At 39.2% G+C, this 19,798-nt stretch overlaps 2 protein-coding genes across 3 annotated transcripts in view; one reads left to right on the top strand and one right to left on the bottom strand.

The window, feature by feature from the left end:
* The window catches only part of LOC126483692 (zinc finger protein 714-like), a 291,534-nt gene extending 280,014 nt beyond the window's left edge, over window positions 1-11,520 (bottom strand). The window contains exon 1 of one of the 2 annotated variants that reach the window (XM_050106775.1): window positions 11,393-11,520. In XM_050106775.1, the coding sequence (XP_049962732.1) occupies window positions 11,393-11,513 (121 nt within the window). In that variant the 5' untranslated portion in view covers window positions 11,514-11,520. Of the gene's footprint in view, window positions 1-11,096; window positions 11,280-11,392 lie in introns of those variants that run through there. The other variant, XM_050106777.1, reaches the window with a different exon arrangement.
* Window positions 11,299-19,798, top strand: part of LOC126483693 (39S ribosomal protein L3, mitochondrial) — an 84,369-nt gene continuing 75,869 nt past the window's right edge. The window contains exons 1-2 of the mRNA XM_050106779.1: window positions 11,299-11,591; window positions 11,778-11,871. Of these exons, the coding sequence (XP_049962736.1) occupies window positions 11,524-11,591; window positions 11,778-11,871 (162 nt within the window). The 5' untranslated portion in view covers window positions 11,299-11,523. The remainder of the gene's footprint in view (window positions 11,592-11,777; window positions 11,872-19,798) is intronic.

Genomic DNA, 19,798 nt, shown 5'->3' with positions numbered 1-19,798 from the left:
AAATGTGGTGCTACAGAAGAATGCTGAAGATTAGATGGATAGATCACATAACTAATCAGGAGGTATTGAATAGGATTGGGGAGAAGAGAAGTTTGTGGCACAACTTGACTAGAAGAAGGGATCTATTGGTAGGACATGTTCTGAGGCATCAAGGGATCACCAATTTAGCATTGGAGGGCAGCATGGAGGGTAAACATCGCAGAGGGAGACCAGGAGATGAAAACACCAAGCAGATTCAGAAGGATGTAGGTTTCAGTAGGTACTGGGAGATGAAGAAGCTCGCACAGGATAGAGTAGCATGGAGAGCTGCATCAAACTAGTCTCAGAACTGAAGACCACAACAACAATTATTACAGCTTTGGTAAAGAAGTCCAGAAGATCCACGTGTGGAGTAGACAACCAAATTACTGTTATGCAGATATAACAACAAACCCATGTTTACAGTGACAGTAACACCACACCAGTTTAACTCTTGTATCACTGCAAAGATGAGTCTTATTGGTATCAGTGTCAGCAGAATTGAGATACAAGTGAAATCACCAAAATTAAACAAGGCCCCAGGGTCCGCAAAAATCCCTATCAGAATCTACAAAGGTCAGTCATAAAGTTTTGATTATCACATCGAAAAACATAAAGTTACTTAACTAATTTTTTCTTTGTTTTCAGGTACATGACTGCTGTCTTGGTAAACAGTGAAATTCCTATACCACAGCACACCATTAGACAAGCCAAAAGAAAACAGTGCAGCCAATTGATAATGTGTTTTCGGCAGCAGCAGAAATTTTACAGCTTTGTCACGCCCAACCAAATGACTGAATAGTGTAACTTGATGGTCTGGCACAACTACAACACTTCCACTGCTGCTGAAAACAAATTACCATTTGATACTCTACTTTATCCATACGGTGTGCCAGTTTAGTTTGGTACCTATAGTCCACATCGAAAATGGTATCAGTGACCATGACGCGGCTGTGGCAACAATTATTACTGAACTACAAAGGACAAGTAAAACAAGAAGAAAAATATATATGTACAGACAACTAGATAAAAAATCAGTAGCGTCATATCTCAATGGAGAACCTGAAACTTTCAGCACAAGGCAGGAGCATGTAGAGGAACTGTGGCTCAAGTTTAAAACAATAGTTGACCATGAACTGGACAGATATATCCCCAGTAGAACAGTTCATAATGGGAGGGAACCTCCATTGTATATAGTCACTGTAAAGAAACTTCTAAAGAACATAGACTACTGCATATTATGTCTAAAACAAACCACAGGACTATAGATAGAGAGATGCTGAACGGAACATGTTTGGCTCTCAAGAGAACAATGCGTGATGCCATCAGTGACTAACGAAGGAGAGTATTGTCAACTGATCTTTCACAAAACCCAAAGAAATATCTGTCATATGTAAAGGCTGTTAATGGCACCAACATTAGTGTCCAATTCCTAGCAAAAGAAACAGGAACTGAAATTGAGGGTACCAAAGCAAAAGCTGAAATGCTTAACTCCATTTTCAAATGTTCCTTTACACAGTTTGGATTCCATAGAAATGTTGGAACACGTGAGGCAATACTGACCCTACGACTTATCTTAGAAGAAAGATTAAGGAAAGGCAAACCTATGTTCCTAGCATTTGCAAAATACAGGGAGCGAAAGGCTATTTACAATGTGTACAGAAACCAGATGGCAGTTATAAGTGTTGAGGGGCATGAAAGGGAAGCAGTGGTTGGGAAGAGAGTGAGACAGGGTTGTAGCCTATCCCCAATGATATTCAATCTGTATATTGAGCAAGCAGTAAAGGAAACAAAACAAAAATTTGGAGTAGGTATTAGAATCCATGGAGAAGAAATAAAAACGTTGAGGTTCACCGATGACATTGTAATTCTGTCAGAGACAGCAAAGGACCTGAAAGAGCAGCTGAATGGAATGGACAGTGTCTTGAAAGGAGGATATAATATGAAAATCAACAAAAGCAAAACGACGATAATGGAATGTAGTCCAATTAAATCAGGTGATACTGTGAGCATTAGATTAGGAAATGAGACGCTTAAAGTAGTAAATGGGTTTTACTATTTGGGGAGCAAAATAACTGATGATGGTCGAAGTAGAGAGGATATAAAATGTAGACTGGCAATGGCAAGGAAATCGTTTCTGAAGAAGAGAAATTTGTTAACATCAAGTATAGATTCAAGTGTCAGGAAGTCGTTTCTGAAAGTATTTGTATGGAGTGTAGCCATGTATGGAAGTGAAATGTGGACGATAAATAGTTTAGACATGAAGAGAATAGATGCTTCCGAAATGTGGTGCTACAGAAGAATGCTGAAGATTAGATGGGTAGATCACATAACTAATCAGGAGGTATTGAATAGAATTGGAGAGAAGAGAAATTTAGGGCACAACTTGACTAGAAGAAGGGATCTGTTGGTAGGGCATATTCTGAAGCATTGAGGGATCACCAATTTAGTTTTGTAGGGCAGTGTGGAGAGTAAAATTCATACAGGGAGACCAAGAGATGAATACACTAAACAGATTCAGAAGGATGTAGGTTGCAGTAGGTACTAGGAGATGAAGAAGCTTGCACAGGATAGAGTAGCATGGAGAGCTGCATCAAACCAGTCTCTGGACTGAAGACCACAACAACAACAACAACAACAACAACCACTGAAAAGATGAGTGAAATATGTATTAGGTGAAATTGTTAAAGTTGAACAAACCTCCAGGGCCCAATGGAGATTCTCCACTGAATTCGCTGCTGTGACTATGTAGACTTTCCCAGCATATCAACAGATCAAATTCTTCTCTGGTCTTCAGCCGGATCAAACTGTCATCTGCACACAATATTTTCACGGGTCACCTGGCCACCACAATCAAGTGTAAAAACCTAAGCCGCTCTTGCCACTAACTGATTCAGACCAGTGATGGTGGCTAGGTGGACTACAGAAATATTGTGTGCAGATGAAGTTTAATCCAGTTGAAGACCCAACAAGAATTTAATTTGCAGTTGAGTTAGCCCCTCTCCTCTCTATAATTTATTGTAGCTCCTACAAACAAAAAACCATGCCCAATTCGTGGAATAAAGCACAGATCATACCTGTCTACATGAAGGACAGCGCGAGGGTAATCCTAAAAGTAAGGTCTCCTATTTTTTTTTATAAGTACATAGACCTGTTTATTTCTACAATGGTTTACATCAGTTTACAGCTTGAACATTTAGCTATTTTTTGACATAATCACCATTTCTGTTGATGCATTCTCGTAGACGCTGTGGCAGTTTTTGTATGTCCATGTCATACCAGCTCGCCGCCATGCTGTTCAGAAAGTTATGAACCTCTTCTTTCACCTCGCCGTCAGAGCTGAATCGCTTTCCGGCCAAATGTTCTTTTAACCTAGGGAACCGGTGATAGTCACTGGGTGCCAAGTCAGGACTATAGGGTGGGTGGGTGATTATGTTCCACTGAAACTGATGCAGGAGAGCAACGGTTTGCCGAGCGACGTGTGGGCGAGTGTTGTCATGGAGAATGTGTACGCCCTTGCTAGACATTCCTCTTCTCCGGTTCTGAATTGCCCGTTTGAGTTTTTTCAGAGTCTCACAGTACCTGTCAGCGTTAATTGTGACATGGGAATACAAAATCTGTCACAGCGTCTACAAAAATGCACTGACAGAAATAGCAATTATGTTGGAAAAATAGCTTAATGTTCAAGCTGTAAACCGTTCTAGAAATAAACAGCTCTATGTACTTATAAAAAAATAGGAGACCTTACTTTTGGGATTACCCTCATAGAAGTGATCCACAAAACTACTATCCAGTATCTTTGACATTGATTTATTGTAGAATCTTAGAAGATCTTCTGAGCTTAAACATAATGAGGTACCTTGAACAGAGTGACTTCCCCCATGCCATCCAGCATGGATTCCGAAAACACCCATCATTTGAAACCCAACTCACACTTTTCTCACATGACATACTGAAAGCTTTGGATATGGGCAGTCAGATAGATGGAGTATTTCTTGATTTCTGAAAAGTATTTGAAGCAGTGCCACATCTATGCTTATTGTCAAAAGTATGAACATATGGGGTATCAAGTGATATTTGGGAACTGATTGAGGACGTTTTGGTAGGGAGGGCTTAGGATATCTTGGATGGACAGTCATCATCAGATGTAGAAATAACTTCAGGTGTGCCCCAGGGAATTGTACTGGGACACTTGCTGTTTATGTTGTATATTAATGAGCTTGCAAACAATGTTAATAGTAACCTCAGACTTTTTGCAGACAATGTAGTTACCTATAATAAAGTGTTATCTGAAAGAAGATGCAAAAACAATGGATAAAACAGGTGGTAGATTTAAATTTATTGGTAGAATATTGGGAAAATGCAATCAGTCTACAAAGGAGACTGCTTACAGATCACTTGTCCTACTGATTCTAGAATATTACTCAAGTATGTGGGACCTGTACCAAATAGGATTAACAGGGGACACTGACCATATTCAGTGAAGGGCAGCAAAAACGGTCACAGATTTGTTGGAGAATGTTACAAAGATAGACAATGAATTGAACTGGAAGGCTCTTGAAGGTAGGTGTAAAGTATGCAGAGTATGTCTATTAACAAAGTTTCAAGAACTGACTTTAAATGATTACTGTAGGAATGTATACAATCCCCTATGTATCTCTCACATAGGGATCATGAGAATAAGATTAGAATAATTACTGTACACACACAGGTATTCAACAATCATTTTTCCCAGGCCCCATATGTGAAAGGAGTGGGAAGAAACCCTAGTAATTGGTACAAAGGGACTTTGCCTCTGCCATGCACCTCACAGTGGTTTGCAGGGCGTAGATGGATGATGATGATGTACCATGTACTATTGTGTGGAGATTTTAATTTGTACCTGGACTGGAGATATGTACACGTAAACAAATTCAAAATTAATTAGTAACTTTGCTTTTTGAGGTGATGGTTAACACTTTATAACTATTTCTAGCATACATAATTTGTGACTGAGCTGGCACCTCTTTTAATCATAAAATAATGTAGATTCCTCCAACAAAAAGAGTGCACAATTGTTGAAAGAAATCACAGGCAAAACCTGTTTACAAGAAAGGTATCACAAGTGACCCACAAAACTGGCAGTCAATATCATTGACATACATCTGTTGAACTATCTTAGAAAACATTTTCAGTTAAAATACAAAAAAGATTTTTGAGCAGAACGACCTTTTCCATGGTAAACAGCATGGATTCTGAAAACACCATTCATATGGAACTCAACTTTGGTTTTCCCCACTTGGTATCGTAAATGGTAAAATGTTAAGGCAATTGGTTGGAAGTCACATTTATTGATTTGTGAAAAATATCTGAGTCATTACCACACGTGTTTACTACCAACGTGCAGTCACTTGAGGAATAAAACAAAATTTATGACTTCCTAGTAGACAGGACACAGCACATTATCTTGTCGGAGAGTCGTGGCAGGTGTAGAAGTAACTTCAGGCATACCCTAGGGACATTTGTTCGGACTCTTACTGTTCACACTGTTTATTAATGGCCTGGCATGAAATATTAACAACAACATAAAATTATTTGCAGATAATAAAATCATTTGTAATGAGGAACATTCTTTCAAAAAAATAAAACAAACAAAAAAAACTGCACAAACACTGAGCCAAATCTTGGTAAGCTTTCAAAGTGATGCAAGAATTGGTAAATTGTTTTAAATGTGCAGAAATGTTAAATTTTGCACTTCACAAACTGTAAAAATAATAGTATCCTATGACTGCAATAACACGGATTCACAAATGGAATCAGTCAACTAACATAAATACTTGGTCCAATCACATTAATGTGACCGTCATTGTTCAATTTCAACAAGCAATAACTACTCGCGGATCTGATGGCAGGTAGCAGCACTAACAGTGAAGGGCACATAAAGATTTGGGGGGGGGGGGGGGGGGGGGGGAACAGTGCAATTGTTGTGGTAATGCAGTGACAGAGTGATTTGTCTGATATTCAAAAGGGCACAATCACTGGCATTCCGGTCAATGGCAGAAGCATTTCTGAAATGGCTAAGTTTGTAAACTGTTTGTGTGCCACAATGGTTAAAGTATACCGTGTATGGCAAACTGGCACTATGAAAAACCGGCACCAAGGCAACTGTGGTGAACCAAGAACCATAGGTCACAGGGTTGAACGAAACCTATGGAGATGTGTACGGGTGAATAGATGTCTAACTGTTGAGCAGCTGAGTGCCCAGATGAACCAATGTGCTTACAGTGTATCCTCAATGACTGTTCGGAGTACATCGTCACATATGGGCTTTTGCAGCAGGTGACTGGGTGATGCACCCCTGCTGACTGCTGTTCACCAGTGATGAAGGCTGAATTCTGCACGCCAGTACCTGAACTGGATGTCCACTGAGTGGCAAAAGGTGGTCTTTTCAGATGAATCCCGTTTCTATCGGACAGATGGCCACTGGCATGAACAGTGTGAAATCAGAAAGCAAAACCCTGCAACAATCATTGGAAGGGTCCAGGCCAGAGGAAGGGAGCATTGTGGTCTGGGGCCAACATTTTAGTGGTATTCCCTGGATGATCTCATCATTTTGAAGATGGATCAACACAAGTATGCATGTATCCTTGGGAGCCAACCCCCCCCCCCCCCCCTCCCCTTGCAGTTTGGTTTTCCTCAGCACCATGGCATCTACCAGCAGAACCCTGCAATGTGTCCAAAGATCACCAGAATTGTAGATTGTATTTTATTGGTCCTGTTGTCTACATAGCAGCTTATGCATAAGACATTGGACAAGTCAAGTTATAAATATACAGGCTGAAAGTCATTTCAAGGCATACATATTTAAGCTTACAATAATACACTTTACACGTAAGTATTTATATAACACATTTCATAAATTTAAATATTCCTCAATGGAGTAAAAGCAGTGATGCTGTAAATATGACTTTAGAGATTTTCCAAATGTATTGACCCCAGTGATAGCTTTTATGTTTTCAGGAAGTTTGTTATAAAGCTTAACTCCCATGCAAAAAGTACCTTTTTGGCACAGTGCTGTGCTGATTTGAGTCATATTAAGTTTCTGTTTTGTCTGGTAAAGTGCTCATGTATATCATAGTTTTTTTGCAGTCTCCGGTCCTTGCCTATTACATTTAATTTAAAGAACAAAAGGGTTTCCATAACATATACACATGGTAATGGAGGAATACCATATTTCTTGAACGGGGGTTTACAAGAGTCTCTAGGCTTGCACCCAAACAAGATTCTAATGGCCCTTTTTTGTAGTTTAAAAGTGCTATTAGCTGTTTTAGAGTTTCCCCAGAAGGTGACCCCATATCTAAGACGAGAATGAAAGTACGCATGATATGCATTCAATACTGTTTTCTCACTACAGCATGATTTTAATGAACAAAGAAGGTAACATGTTTTGCTCAGTTCCGCATTGAGATTTTCAACATGCTTATTCCATCTGATGTTACTCTGCAGCCAAAGTCCTAAGAATTTGGTTTCAGTACTGTTACAACTGGTTTTCGTCATTGATAGAGACTGATTGTGGAATTTTAGAGCAACGGTTTTCTTACTGTTTATTACAAGCTGATTACTCTGTGCCCAGCTGCTAAGTTGTTTCGTGACCGTGTTTACTGTCTGTTGTAACTGTTCATCGTCGCCTCCTTTTCGTAGAATCGTGGTGTCATCTGCAAATATGATTGTTTTGTGTGCATCAATATTTAAGCTTAGATCATTTATGTACAGAAGAAGCAGAAGGGGTCCCAATACTGATCCTTGGGGTACACCACATTCTATTTGTTTACAGTCAGATAAGTGATTAGATACAGTTTTTAGTTGAATATTTGTGTGCTTGACGCACACTGCCTGCATACGATTATTCAGGAAGGAATTGATCCACTTGTTGGACAGACCTCGAATACCATATCTTTCTAGCTTTGATAGCAGAATTTTATGGTCCACCATGTCAAAAGCTTTTGACAAGTCAATAAAGACTCCTATTGTTTCCTGTTTTTTGTCCATCAGGTTTAGGATGGAATTGATGCACTCATAGACAGCAGTTGTCGTTGACCTCTTATTTCTGAATCCATGTTGTTCATTACATAGGATCCTGTTTTTATTTATAAATTTCATAAGTTTCTCATACATAACTTTTTCCAGTACTTTAGAGATGCAGGAGGAAATTGTGATGGGTCTGTAGTTATTTACATTTTTTTATACACAGGAATAGCTTTTGATGTTTTCAACACATCAGGGAAAGTGCCTGCCTGAAGTGAGCAGTCGCATAAATGTGTGAGTACTTCAGTTAGGTTTGATGCGCTCTTCTTTAACATTGTTGCAGGTATACCATCAATACCTGCCGATTTGGAATTTTTTAGTCCTTTTATTGCTTTAGCTACTTCATCTTGTGAAACAGAACTCATGTACATTGATCCTCTACATGCACTTATTTTATATTCATTTGCCTGGGTGCTCTTAAAGTTTGATTGTAACATATTTTCAGCAACACCTGTGAAAAATTTGTTAAATGTGTTGGCTACTTCTAAGGGGTTTTTTATGTGATAGTGTTATATTTTTGCATTCTCTTCTGGCCACAAAACTCCCCAGATTTAAACTCAATTGAGGATCTGTGAGACCACCTCACACCATGGATATTCAATTGAGAAACCTAGGAGCTGGCCACAGCACTGGAGTCAGCATGGCTCCATATCCCTGTTGGTACCTTCCAGAACTTCAATGACACACTTCCTGGACATCTCGCAGTGGCCTTTACTGCATAAGATGGTTAATCAAGCTGTTGACAGGTGGTCACATTAATGTGACTGGACAGTGTACCAGGATGTAACTATTAGTGGGGATAAGAAGTAAAATTATCAAAATGGATCAGTCATAGAAAAATCAGGTGACAGATTTAAGTTTGTTGGTATGATACTGAAAAAAAAATGCAGTCTTTCTACTAAGGAGGTTTCTATCAGTCAGTCCATTCTTGTATAGATAATTCTTTTTACTATTTTCAAACGTGAGATATGAACCTGATTGTTTGGTAATATGACACCTTTCTATGCACGCTTACTTTGGTATTGGAGTTATTACATTTGGATAAAAAGAAATATTTGATATGAGTCAACAGCTTTGACCAGTGACATAGGATACAGACTATAATGTGATGTCAGTAATGATATTCTGAAATGGGATAAGCTACAGAGCAGTCTGTCTACACAACCAGGTTATTTTAGTTTCACATTTCTTCCTTTGCCAACTGACAACGAAAGAGTGAATGTATGCACCAAAAGGTGACATTGCAGCAACCATTAACATTGTGTCAGTGATCAAAGCTGGCAACTTGTATTGAAAATTCCTCTTGCTCCATTACATTCTTCTTGCAGTCTAATGATATGTCCCCTGTCTAATCTACCCTGCAGCGAGCATATACATGGGTTAAGTACATATTGTAATTAAGAGGATGTGGCAAATAGAATAATGCAAAGACGGTACTGCGTGGCCAAAGATAATACAATTTGCTTGCTACTGAAAGAAGAGTCTGTTGCCAATTACTGTGGCCACAAAAAGCATTACAGTGCACTATATGCAGCTGACCACAAAGTAAATCTGTGCCACTTAGCAGTGTGGTTTTGTTTAAGACTTTCCAGTGTTGCTATATACCAGGCGGGAGTTTTGTCATGGTTGGTTCCCCCCAATGATCTCTCAGAGAATTTTGTCAATTCCAGATGGCATATTTTGATTTACATAGGTCTTTCACAGTTTTGTCAAATTCCTCTCACTGTCTCACATTTATTTCCCATCATCCCCTTCCTCTTCTCTGTCTTTCCTTGGTGGGTTGGAAGATGGTAGATCCATATCAGCTGGCACAGCCAGAATGCCTGCTGAAACTATATCATAAGTCACCTACGTCAAATCTTTGATTGTATGAGGCATGTTATTGAACGATAAAAATTTTACCCTACATGTGCAAGGTGCAAACCCATAATCAAACTATTGTGTAGACTTATAGTGTCAACCAAAAACATATACAAGTGTGTTTCAATGATCAGAGCCATATACTAGTAGGGAAGAGGTTTCTTATTATTACTACTACACAAAAATCTGTTTTTATTTTTTATATAAAGGCAATTTTTGTTTTTTGTTACTAGACAAAAACCTTTCCACAATTCACAATGCACGTACTTGAAGGAGAAGGGGTACATATATACAAGGTGAACCAGAACTCCACTGACATACTTTCACAGGTTTTCAGGGATACCTTCTGGATATTTTTGTATAAGGGATCCATAATCTCAAGTGGTTCATTATAGAGTAATGTAATTACAATTTATTTTGTTTGCTGCCAGAATCAGCCTTGTTTCTGTGAAAACATCTTCACAACAGAGAAGAAGCCATAACATACAATAACTAAAATGTACAACACAAAACTCAAGACTAATGCAACAACCCCTCCCACAAAAGTGCTGTGACATGTATGCTGTCTATGTGGGAACAGCTCAGTATAGTGTCAGTGGCCCACTCCTCCTTTGCCTTTAGTGACCCCGTATACAAGGCTCATATCAGCCAACTCTTCAACAGCAAATTTTTCCATAGTATTGCTGTGTATCACTGTTGACACACAGCTAACACTGCCTGAAAGCATAACCCTAGACGTAACTGAGTAGTACCAAATGGAAACTTTACTAGCACTCGTTTAATGGTAGAAATTAAATTACTTCTTCGGAACTCCAGCTGTTTTCCACATTTTTAATAACACAAGAAACACAATGAGACACGACGCAGAAGAGTGTCAGCCAAATACAGGAGATATTTATATACTGCCCAATGAGATATTGCCGTTTTTGGTGAGTCATGAATCAAATAAACAGATTGCGCGAGAACATACCGGTGGACAAATGTGTTGAACACTATGGGCTTCGTCACCCAAAATTTGCGTTTCGCTAAAAGGAATACCGGAAATCATGCTCAGCGCAGGGTATCTGTAACTACATTATAGACACAATCAAACGCTAGTTTCGACAGTGAACTGGGACTTCAATTAAATAACATGACATATAGGAAGAACGTACGTCATGTGGCAATAGCCTTAAGTTTATTGATGATCGTGATGCTTGTGTACAATTATTCACTCTTAAATCACAGACCAATCGTCAAACTTAGCAAATTTCTCAATGATACATTCAATGTCAGGGCACAGTTTTGAAATCTGACAGAAACACCGTACACATGCATCACCCACACTTCTCCACAATGTCCTTTTTTTCTTTACAGAAAAAAGATCGATGAGGCCCTTGACAAGCTTACAGTATATTAACCACTGTATATAATTGTAGCTCTTGAGTACATCAACATTTGATCACATTACCATAGAGCTCAGTTCCAGATACTGCTCCTGATGGATTCATAACGCTGTTTCGATGTAAACATTGTTCATAACAGGTAAAACACTGATTCAACGCTCGTTCCAATGCATTGAGTACTGGCATAACAACAAAGATGGCTGCCGGAACAGTGTGGAAAGTGTTTGCGTCTATTCAAACTAATATCTGCTTTTTGAAACCGAGGTAAGCTACTGTCCTATTGCTCTAAGTAGAAACGATTACAGCAATCTTAAATTGAAAGAAGGAGATAATTATAGGAAATGTCATTGTTGATATTCGTACTTTACATTCATAAACTACATACGCAAATATTGGACAGTAACCGGTAACAATATTAAGACTTTACAGTAAACATTCATCTTGTTTCAGTTTCGATAGCATTATTACTCAGAGCAGAGGAAAGAGGCTCAAATGTCGCCCACGCTTAAGATACCCGACGTGGTTTGTCAAGAAGGAAAGAAGTGTAAGTAAAATATTCTCAAGTGTTGCCGTACTAAAATAAATTTCCATATTCTGACCCACAAGTGTTGAGTGTTGTCTACCATCAAATTTTGTGACGATGAATATTCACAAATAGAAGAATTTAAACGAGTGTACTGTGTTGCACTTAGCCTAATGGCACTGAATAATTTGACATAATGTGGTTTAAATACTAAAATCAAAACACATCATATTTATTGTAGTAATGAGCACTTTCTCTGCCCAAGCAGTCTTGAGAGGACCAGCAATAACGCCCTACTTTAGTGTCATCCTCAGCCGATGGGCCTCACTGGATGCGGATAGTGAGGCATGTGGTCAGCACACCTCCCAGCCATTGTCAGTTTTCATGACCAAGACCCCCACAAGGCTGAGTGCATCCTGCTTACTAACAGCACTTAGCAGTCCTGGATGGTCACCCATGAAATTGCTAATCAAAGCCAACAGTCTCATGTACCTTCAGTGATCAGGTGGGAACCGATATTGCCACTGTGGCAAGACCGTTGGCATTGAGCACTTTGATGCTTTGTAAGATGGAAATGTACAGCAGCCAAGTAACAGTAAGGCTTGTAACCTGACCCCACAATCTACTGTTACTATTTATTCTCAGGATTGTTTCAGACCTTTTATAAAATGTATTTATGCATTGCCACCACAAATAATAAATGATGTGCCAAAGAATGTGGAACTATTAGTACAAAACACAAAATTTAAAGATTTTTTGTATAATGGTAATTGAATGCAGCTGAGAAGTAAATACTGGAACTATTGATTGAGTTACAGTTGATCTGTACTATAGCCTGAGGTCTAGGTCAGATTGAAAGATGGTAATTTGGTTTTGAGTTAGCATAGCCAACGAATTTCTCATTTCATACGTACACCGAAAATTGCAAAATTAGTACTGCATGTGTTAGTGTAAATCATGCTTTACCTACAATATCCGCCCCCTTTCGAAATTGATACAAACCCTCCCGTCTACGTCACATCTCACGAAAGGTATAAATATTCTGTACCAAGTATCAAATTATATATTCCATTATCACAGTCATTTAATTAGTCACACAATATAATGTTTTCCACAAATATAAAATCCTATTCAGTTTACTAAGATAAATATGCTTCAGTGACTTTAAATCGATAATCTTACATTCAGTGTGAGAATGGTATTCTCGCGAACTCAGAAATTATTTTGAAAGTTATGTGCCAGGTATGGTTCCCCTTACTTACTTAGAACTATGTGACAAAAGGAGGAGTACCAGGCAGCGTTCAAGAAGACAATTTTTGGAATCATTTGTAATTATGACTCATATTAATAGAATATACAAATGTAATGATGTTGATTTCACCCAGACTTCTGTCCACAGATTTGCACAGAAAACTGGTGAAGAGATTACTTACAAGAACTAATTCAGGCAAAAATAAAACCTAACTAAATATGGATAGCGCGTCGTCTGCTGTCGACATTACAATCAAAACCACGGGAGAGAATGGCTGGCTAGGAAGATTTAATCTATCTTATTTCAGGGATAATATGCGTACCAATTCCCACCTCATGTCACTGCCTAGTAAAGCCAGGATAAGTTGGGGCAAGCCGGGGTGATTTATGAGGACAGTTAGGGGCACCTGTGGAATAACAGAGGAAGACGCTATCAAAATTCCTAGCGGGCACAACCCTCTAAAAACCAAGGATGACACAGTCAAAATTCCTGGTGGGAAAACCCTCTTAACAACTGAGGATGAAGCTGTCACATACCTGGAGCAATTTTGGGTGTCGTAATAACAAATTCTCACTGGTATGGTTTTTACCAGTACCTCTAAGTGTGGGATGATAGAATAGTTTAAGAGTTTGGGGGAATTCAGTGCAGGAAAATTATTACAGAAGAAACACCGAAAACAACTTAGGATCCAACGGTCATCATTCCGCCCGTTAACACAGAATGTTAACGTCTCTGGGAGGTAGATGACTCCGCCCAGATCCCATGGATCTGATATTAACTTCACTTGAACATGTGCAGACCAGTACTTCTCTTTACATTTCTTTGGACATTTTTCCCATTGCAAAACAATCACCACTTCATTAGTCAATACCATGTTAGGTAAGTTTATTCTATACTCTACTCTATCCTGGATAAGTTTGACTTCTCTCTAGAGTTCTTCTATGCTCTTCCTGGTATCAGTTAATTCGGAAGAAACCATAGGCGATGCATTCCCAGATGTTGTTCTCTCAGTGGCTTTCCAATCTATAATTTCCTCTACCTGCTCCTCCAGACTATTTATATTTATGATGATGTCTGGGTTTGCTAGTTTTTCTTTGAAGTTTCTTTCTACATTATCTACTTTTTTATTAATGCCTGTAATTTGCAATTGGATTATTGGCATTAACTTATCTTGCTTGTCGACACACTCGTTTAAAGTATGCAACCCATACTTTACAGCATCAAACTTAACATTACATATATTTTCAAATGATCCTAACTTTTCATTAATTAGGTATTCGACCATATTACATTTTTCCATATTACATTTTCCCATGAACCGTGGACCTAGCTGTTGGTGGGGAGGCTTGCGTGCCTCAGCGATACAGATGGCCGTACCGTAGGTGCAACCACAACGGAGGGGTATCTGTTGAGAGGCCAGACAAACATGTGGTTCCTGAAGAGGGGCAGCAGCCTTTTCAGTAGTTGCAGGGGCAACAGTCTGGATGATTGACTGATCTGGCCTTGCAACACTAACCAAAACGGCCTTGCTCTGCTGGTACTGTGAACGGCTGAAAGCAAGGGGAAACTACAGCCGTAATTCTTCCCGAGGGCATGCAGCTTTACTGTACAGTTAAAAGATGATGGCGTCCTCTTGGGTAAAATATTCTGGAGGTAAAATAGTCCCCCATTCGGATCTCTGGGTGGGGACTACTCAAGAGGACATCGTTATCAGGAGAAAGAAAACTGGCGTTCTACGGATCGGAGCGTGAAATGTCAGATCCCTTAATCAAGCAGTTAGGTTAGAAAATTTAAAAAGGGAAATGGATAGGTTGAAGTTAGATATAGTGGGAATTAGTGAAGTTTGGTGGCAGGAGGACCAAGACTTTTGGTCAGGTGAATACAGGGTTATAAATACAAAGTCAAATAGGGGTAATGCAGGAGTAGGTTTAATAATGAATAAAAAAAAAAAAAAACTCGGGTAAGCTACTACCAACAGCATAGTGAACGCATTATTATGGCCAAGGTAGACACGAAGCCCATGCCTACCACAGTAGTACAAGTTTATATGCCAACTAGCTCTGCAGATGATGAAGAAATTGATGAAATGTACGATGAGATAAAAGAAATTATTCAGGTAGTGAAGGGAGATGAAAATTTAATAGTCATGGGTGACTGGAATTCAAGAGTAGGAAAAGGGAGAGAAGGAAACATAGTGGGTGAATATGGATTGGGGGAGAGAAATGAAAGAGGAAGTTGTCTGGTAGAATTTTGCACAGAGCATAACTTAATCATAGCTAACACTTGGTTCAAGAATCATAAAAGAAGGTTATATACATGGAAGAATCCTGGAGATACTAGAAGGTATCAGATAGATTACATAATGGTTAGACAGAGATTTAGGAACCAGGTTTTAAATTGTAAGACATTTCCAGGGGCAGATGTGGACTCTGACCACAATCTATTGGTTATGAACTGTAGATTAAAACTGAAGAAACTGCAAAAAGATGGGAATTTAAGGAGATGAGACCTGGATAAACTGACTAAACCAGAGGTTGTACAGAGTTTCAGGGAGAGCATAAGGGAACAATTGACAGGAATGGGGGAAAGAAATACAGTAGAAGAAGAATGGGTAGCTCTGAGGGGTGAAGTAGTGAAGGCAGCAGAGGATCAAGTAGGTAAAAAGACGAGGGCTAGTAGAAATCCTTGGGTAACAGAAGAAATATTGAATTTAATTGATGAAAGGAGAACATATAAAAATGCAGTAAATGAAGCAGACAAAAAGGAATACAAACGTCTCAAAAATGAGATCGACAGGAAGTGCAAAATGGCTAACCAGGGATGGCTAGAGGACAAATGTAAGGATGTAGAGGCTTATCTCACTAGGGGTAAGATAGATACTGCCTACAGGAAAATTAAAGAGACCTTTGGAGAAAAGAGAGCCACTTGTATGAATATCAAGAGCTCAGATGGAAACCCAGTTCTAAGCAAAGAAGGGAAAGCAGTAAGGTGGAAGGAGTGTATAGAGGGTCTATACAAGGGCGATGTACTTGAGGATAATATCATGGAAATGGAAGAGGATGTAGATGAAGATGAAATGGGAGATACTATACTGCGTGAAGAGTTTGACAGAGCACTAAAAGACCTAAGTCAAAACAAGGCCTCGGGAGTAGACAACATTCCATTAGAACTACTGACAGCCTTGGGAGAGCCAGTCCTGACAAAACTCTACCAACTGGTGAGCAAGATGTATGAGACTGGTGAAATACCCTCAGACTTCAAGAAGAATATAATAATTCCAATCCCAAAGAAAGCAGGTGTTGACGGATGTGAAAATTACCGAACCATCAGTTTAATAAGTCACAGGTGCAAAATACTAACGCGAATTCCTTACAGACTAATGGAAACCTCAGCAAAGATGAGTTTGCATTCCGCAGAAATTTTGGAACACGTGAGGCAATACTGACCCTACGACTTATCTTAGAAAATAGATTAAGGAAAGGCAAACCTACACTTCTAGCGTTTGTAGACTTAGAGAAAGCTTTTGACAATGTTGACTGGAATACTCTCTTTCAAATTCTAAAGGTGGCTGGGGTAAAATACAGGGAGTGAAAGGCTATTTACAATTTGTACAGAAACCAGGTGGCAGTTATAAGAGTCGAGGGGCATGAAAGGGAAGCAGTGGTTGGGAAGGGAGTGAGACAGGGTTGTAGCCTCTCCCCGATGTTATTCAATCTGTATATTGAGCAAGCACTAAAGGAAACAAAAAAAAAAATTCGGAGTAGGTATTAAAGTCCACGGAGAAGAAATAAAAACGTTGAGGTTCGCCGATGACATTGTAATTCTGTCAGAGACAGCAAAGGACTTGGAAGAGCAGTTGAATGGAATGGACAGTGTCTTGAAAGTAGGACTTAAGATGAACATCAACCAAAGCTAAACAAGGATGATGGAATGTAGTCGAGTTAACTCGGGTGATGCTGAGGGAATTAGATTAGGAAATGAGACACTTAAAGTAGTGAAGGCGTTTTGCTGTTTGGGGAGCAAAATAACTGATGATGGTCGAAGTAGAGTTAATGTAAAATGTAGACTGGCAATGGCAAGGAAAGCGTTTCTGAAGAAGGGAAATTTGTTAACATCAAGTATAGATTTAAGTGTCAGGAAGTCGTTTCTGAAAATATTTGTATGGAGGGTAGTCATGTATGGAAGTGAAACTGGACGATAAATAGTTTGGACAAGAAGAGAATAGAAGCTTTCGAAATGTGGTGCTACAGAAGAATGCTAAAGATTAGATTGGTAGATCACATAACTAATGAGGAGGTATTGAATAGAATTGGGGAGAAGAGGAGTTTGTGGCACAACTTGACAAGAAGAAGGGACCGGTTGGTAGGACATGTTCTGAGGCATCAAGGGATCACCAATTTAGCATTGGAGGGCAGCGTGGAGGGTAAAAATCATAGAGGGAGACCAAGAGATGGATACACTAAACAGATTCAGAAGGATGTAGGTTGCAGTAAGTACAGGGAGATGAAGAAGCTCACACAGTGAGAGCTGCATCAAACCAGTCTCAGGACAACAACAACATTTTTCCTCAATATCAATTTCTAATTTCTTTGTCAAACCCTGGATTTGGTCATTCTGTTTCTGATTAAAGTCAGTGGACAGTTGATTTACATGGAGGTTTAAAGAGTTAGTTACTTCATTCATTAATTTTAATTTCAAATCCTCTACCTTATTATCTAAATCATCAAATTCAGTCTTTAAAGCCCCCATGCTTTCACATAAACCACCAAATTCTTTGCTTTGCGATTCTACTTTGGCATTTAGCTAATTTAATTGAGAATTTACAGAGCCTAGTTCTTTCTTTAGAGTTTCATTCTGTGCATTAGAAGTTTCATTTAGTTCCTTTCTTAAAGCCGCTGAATCTGTGCTCTGTGCGTCTAATTTATCATTTTGAGCTTTGATTAGGTATACTAATTCAGATCAGTCTGGCACCTCCTTATTCACTTTCATTTCCATGGCTGGTTCTGATGTTTCTCCAACGAACTGTATGTTTTCCATGGTTTTACCAATTTTACATCTAGTAAGCATTTTAAAACAATAATTCTAAGTATAAATACAGTGTATTGAACAGTTTCTTCAACTTTATACTCAGCCAGCGTAGAGTTTTATGCTGCGTCGGTGAGCGGGTGTGGAATCAGCACCAGTGACCAGTAACTGGTGCCGGTGTCATCAGTTGTTGGTTTCCGCGTTGGCGTCGGCACGATGTAGAATCAGCACCGACAAACAGCAACTGGTGCCGGTGACGTCAGTTGTTGGTTTCCGCATCAGCGGCGCTGCAATGTGTGTGAGAGCTGTATACTCCCCACACTGGATCTTCTTATTTGAGTTATTCTCATCGTATCTCTTCTTAGTCTGATATGTCGAGGTCTTCTTTCCATTCTTTTACTGTTATTACTTCCTTGCTTCTTTCCCTTTGCCACATTCTCAAATTTTCTTATTCATTTGATTTCTGGGCTAAATCAAGTTTCTCGTAACTGTTTTCTCGTCTTGTTATCCTTGGTTGTTATGGCAACATGCAACATCCACTTTTCTCGTTTTCGTTCTCTAATTCCTGTTTTTTTGGGTCCTTTTTCACCGGTCGCCATGTTCTAACACTTTAGATGACAAGAAGTGATGTGGAGCTGGTTTGCAAACTTCCCACCTCTCTCCCATAGGTTGACTTACTTTGTATGCACAGCCGATCTTCTCTGGATAGCCGACCATGTCGATCTCCAAAAACTTCTCGGAAGAATAATGCTGGTTAAGGGAATTTATCAGACTCTCTCTCTCTCTCTCTCTCTCTCTCTCTCTCTACTTCTGAAATAATGTGGTACTTGAAGAATACCTTTAGTTCAGTCATGGTATATTTCAACTTCCACAAAAAGCAAATTCACCACTTCTCATATAAATATAAGAACTCATGTGAGTCAATCACGTCATCAAACATTAGACTCTATTAGGGTACATTTACAACAGGGTTGGTTTAATAACCCCCAGATAATATGAACATGTCTTGTTTCTAGCAAGTCCAACACATGAATTACATAAAAGTCTAATCTCATTTCTTCATTTGTTCTTAACAATCATCGCAGTTACTAAACCAGCAAAGAATAGCACAGGCTCTTCTCTACACATACACTGAAACACTATGGATCGTACAGCAGGTACTTGTCGGCCGCCGTTCGGCTGCCACGTCCATATTTTGCTCGTGACTGTTTTTAGACCTGCACACACAAACATTCAATGCGTAGTAGGTCAGATTCATCTCTCTCATACTTCTATTTAAAGTATCGTGGGTTCGAGATGGAGGAAGGCCAAGTGGTTCTAGAATTTATATGGAAATTCTCGAAGCACTACAGTAGCCATCTATCTGTCATGTGGTCAACCTACACAAAGGCAATCCAGTGTGGATAGAACTCTGAATAACTCACAGGATACACCAGAGATCCAGAATGGGCTCAAATAATTAATACTAGAATACTCGGAGACTACTCTTAATAAATTGTTCTATTATGCCATTGTAGCTCGAAGTCCATGTGCATCAGCATATGGTCACAGGTACAAAAGAGCTAACCACACCTAATACTCTGTGCCTGCTTGCAGCAGGCAAAACTACCTTCTACCCAAACATTAGAAGGCTATAAATTTGCTATAAACTTAGCTATGGAATATATCATC

Source organism: Schistocerca serialis, chromosome 6, assembly GCF_023864345.2.
Source record: "Schistocerca serialis cubense isolate TAMUIC-IGC-003099 chromosome 6, iqSchSeri2.2, whole genome shotgun sequence".
Classification (NCBI taxonomy): Eukaryota; Metazoa; Arthropoda; class Insecta; order Orthoptera; family Acrididae; genus Schistocerca; species Schistocerca serialis.
The sequence above is the reverse complement of the archived record's forward strand: the minus strand, read 5'-3'. Positions and strand labels throughout refer to the sequence as shown.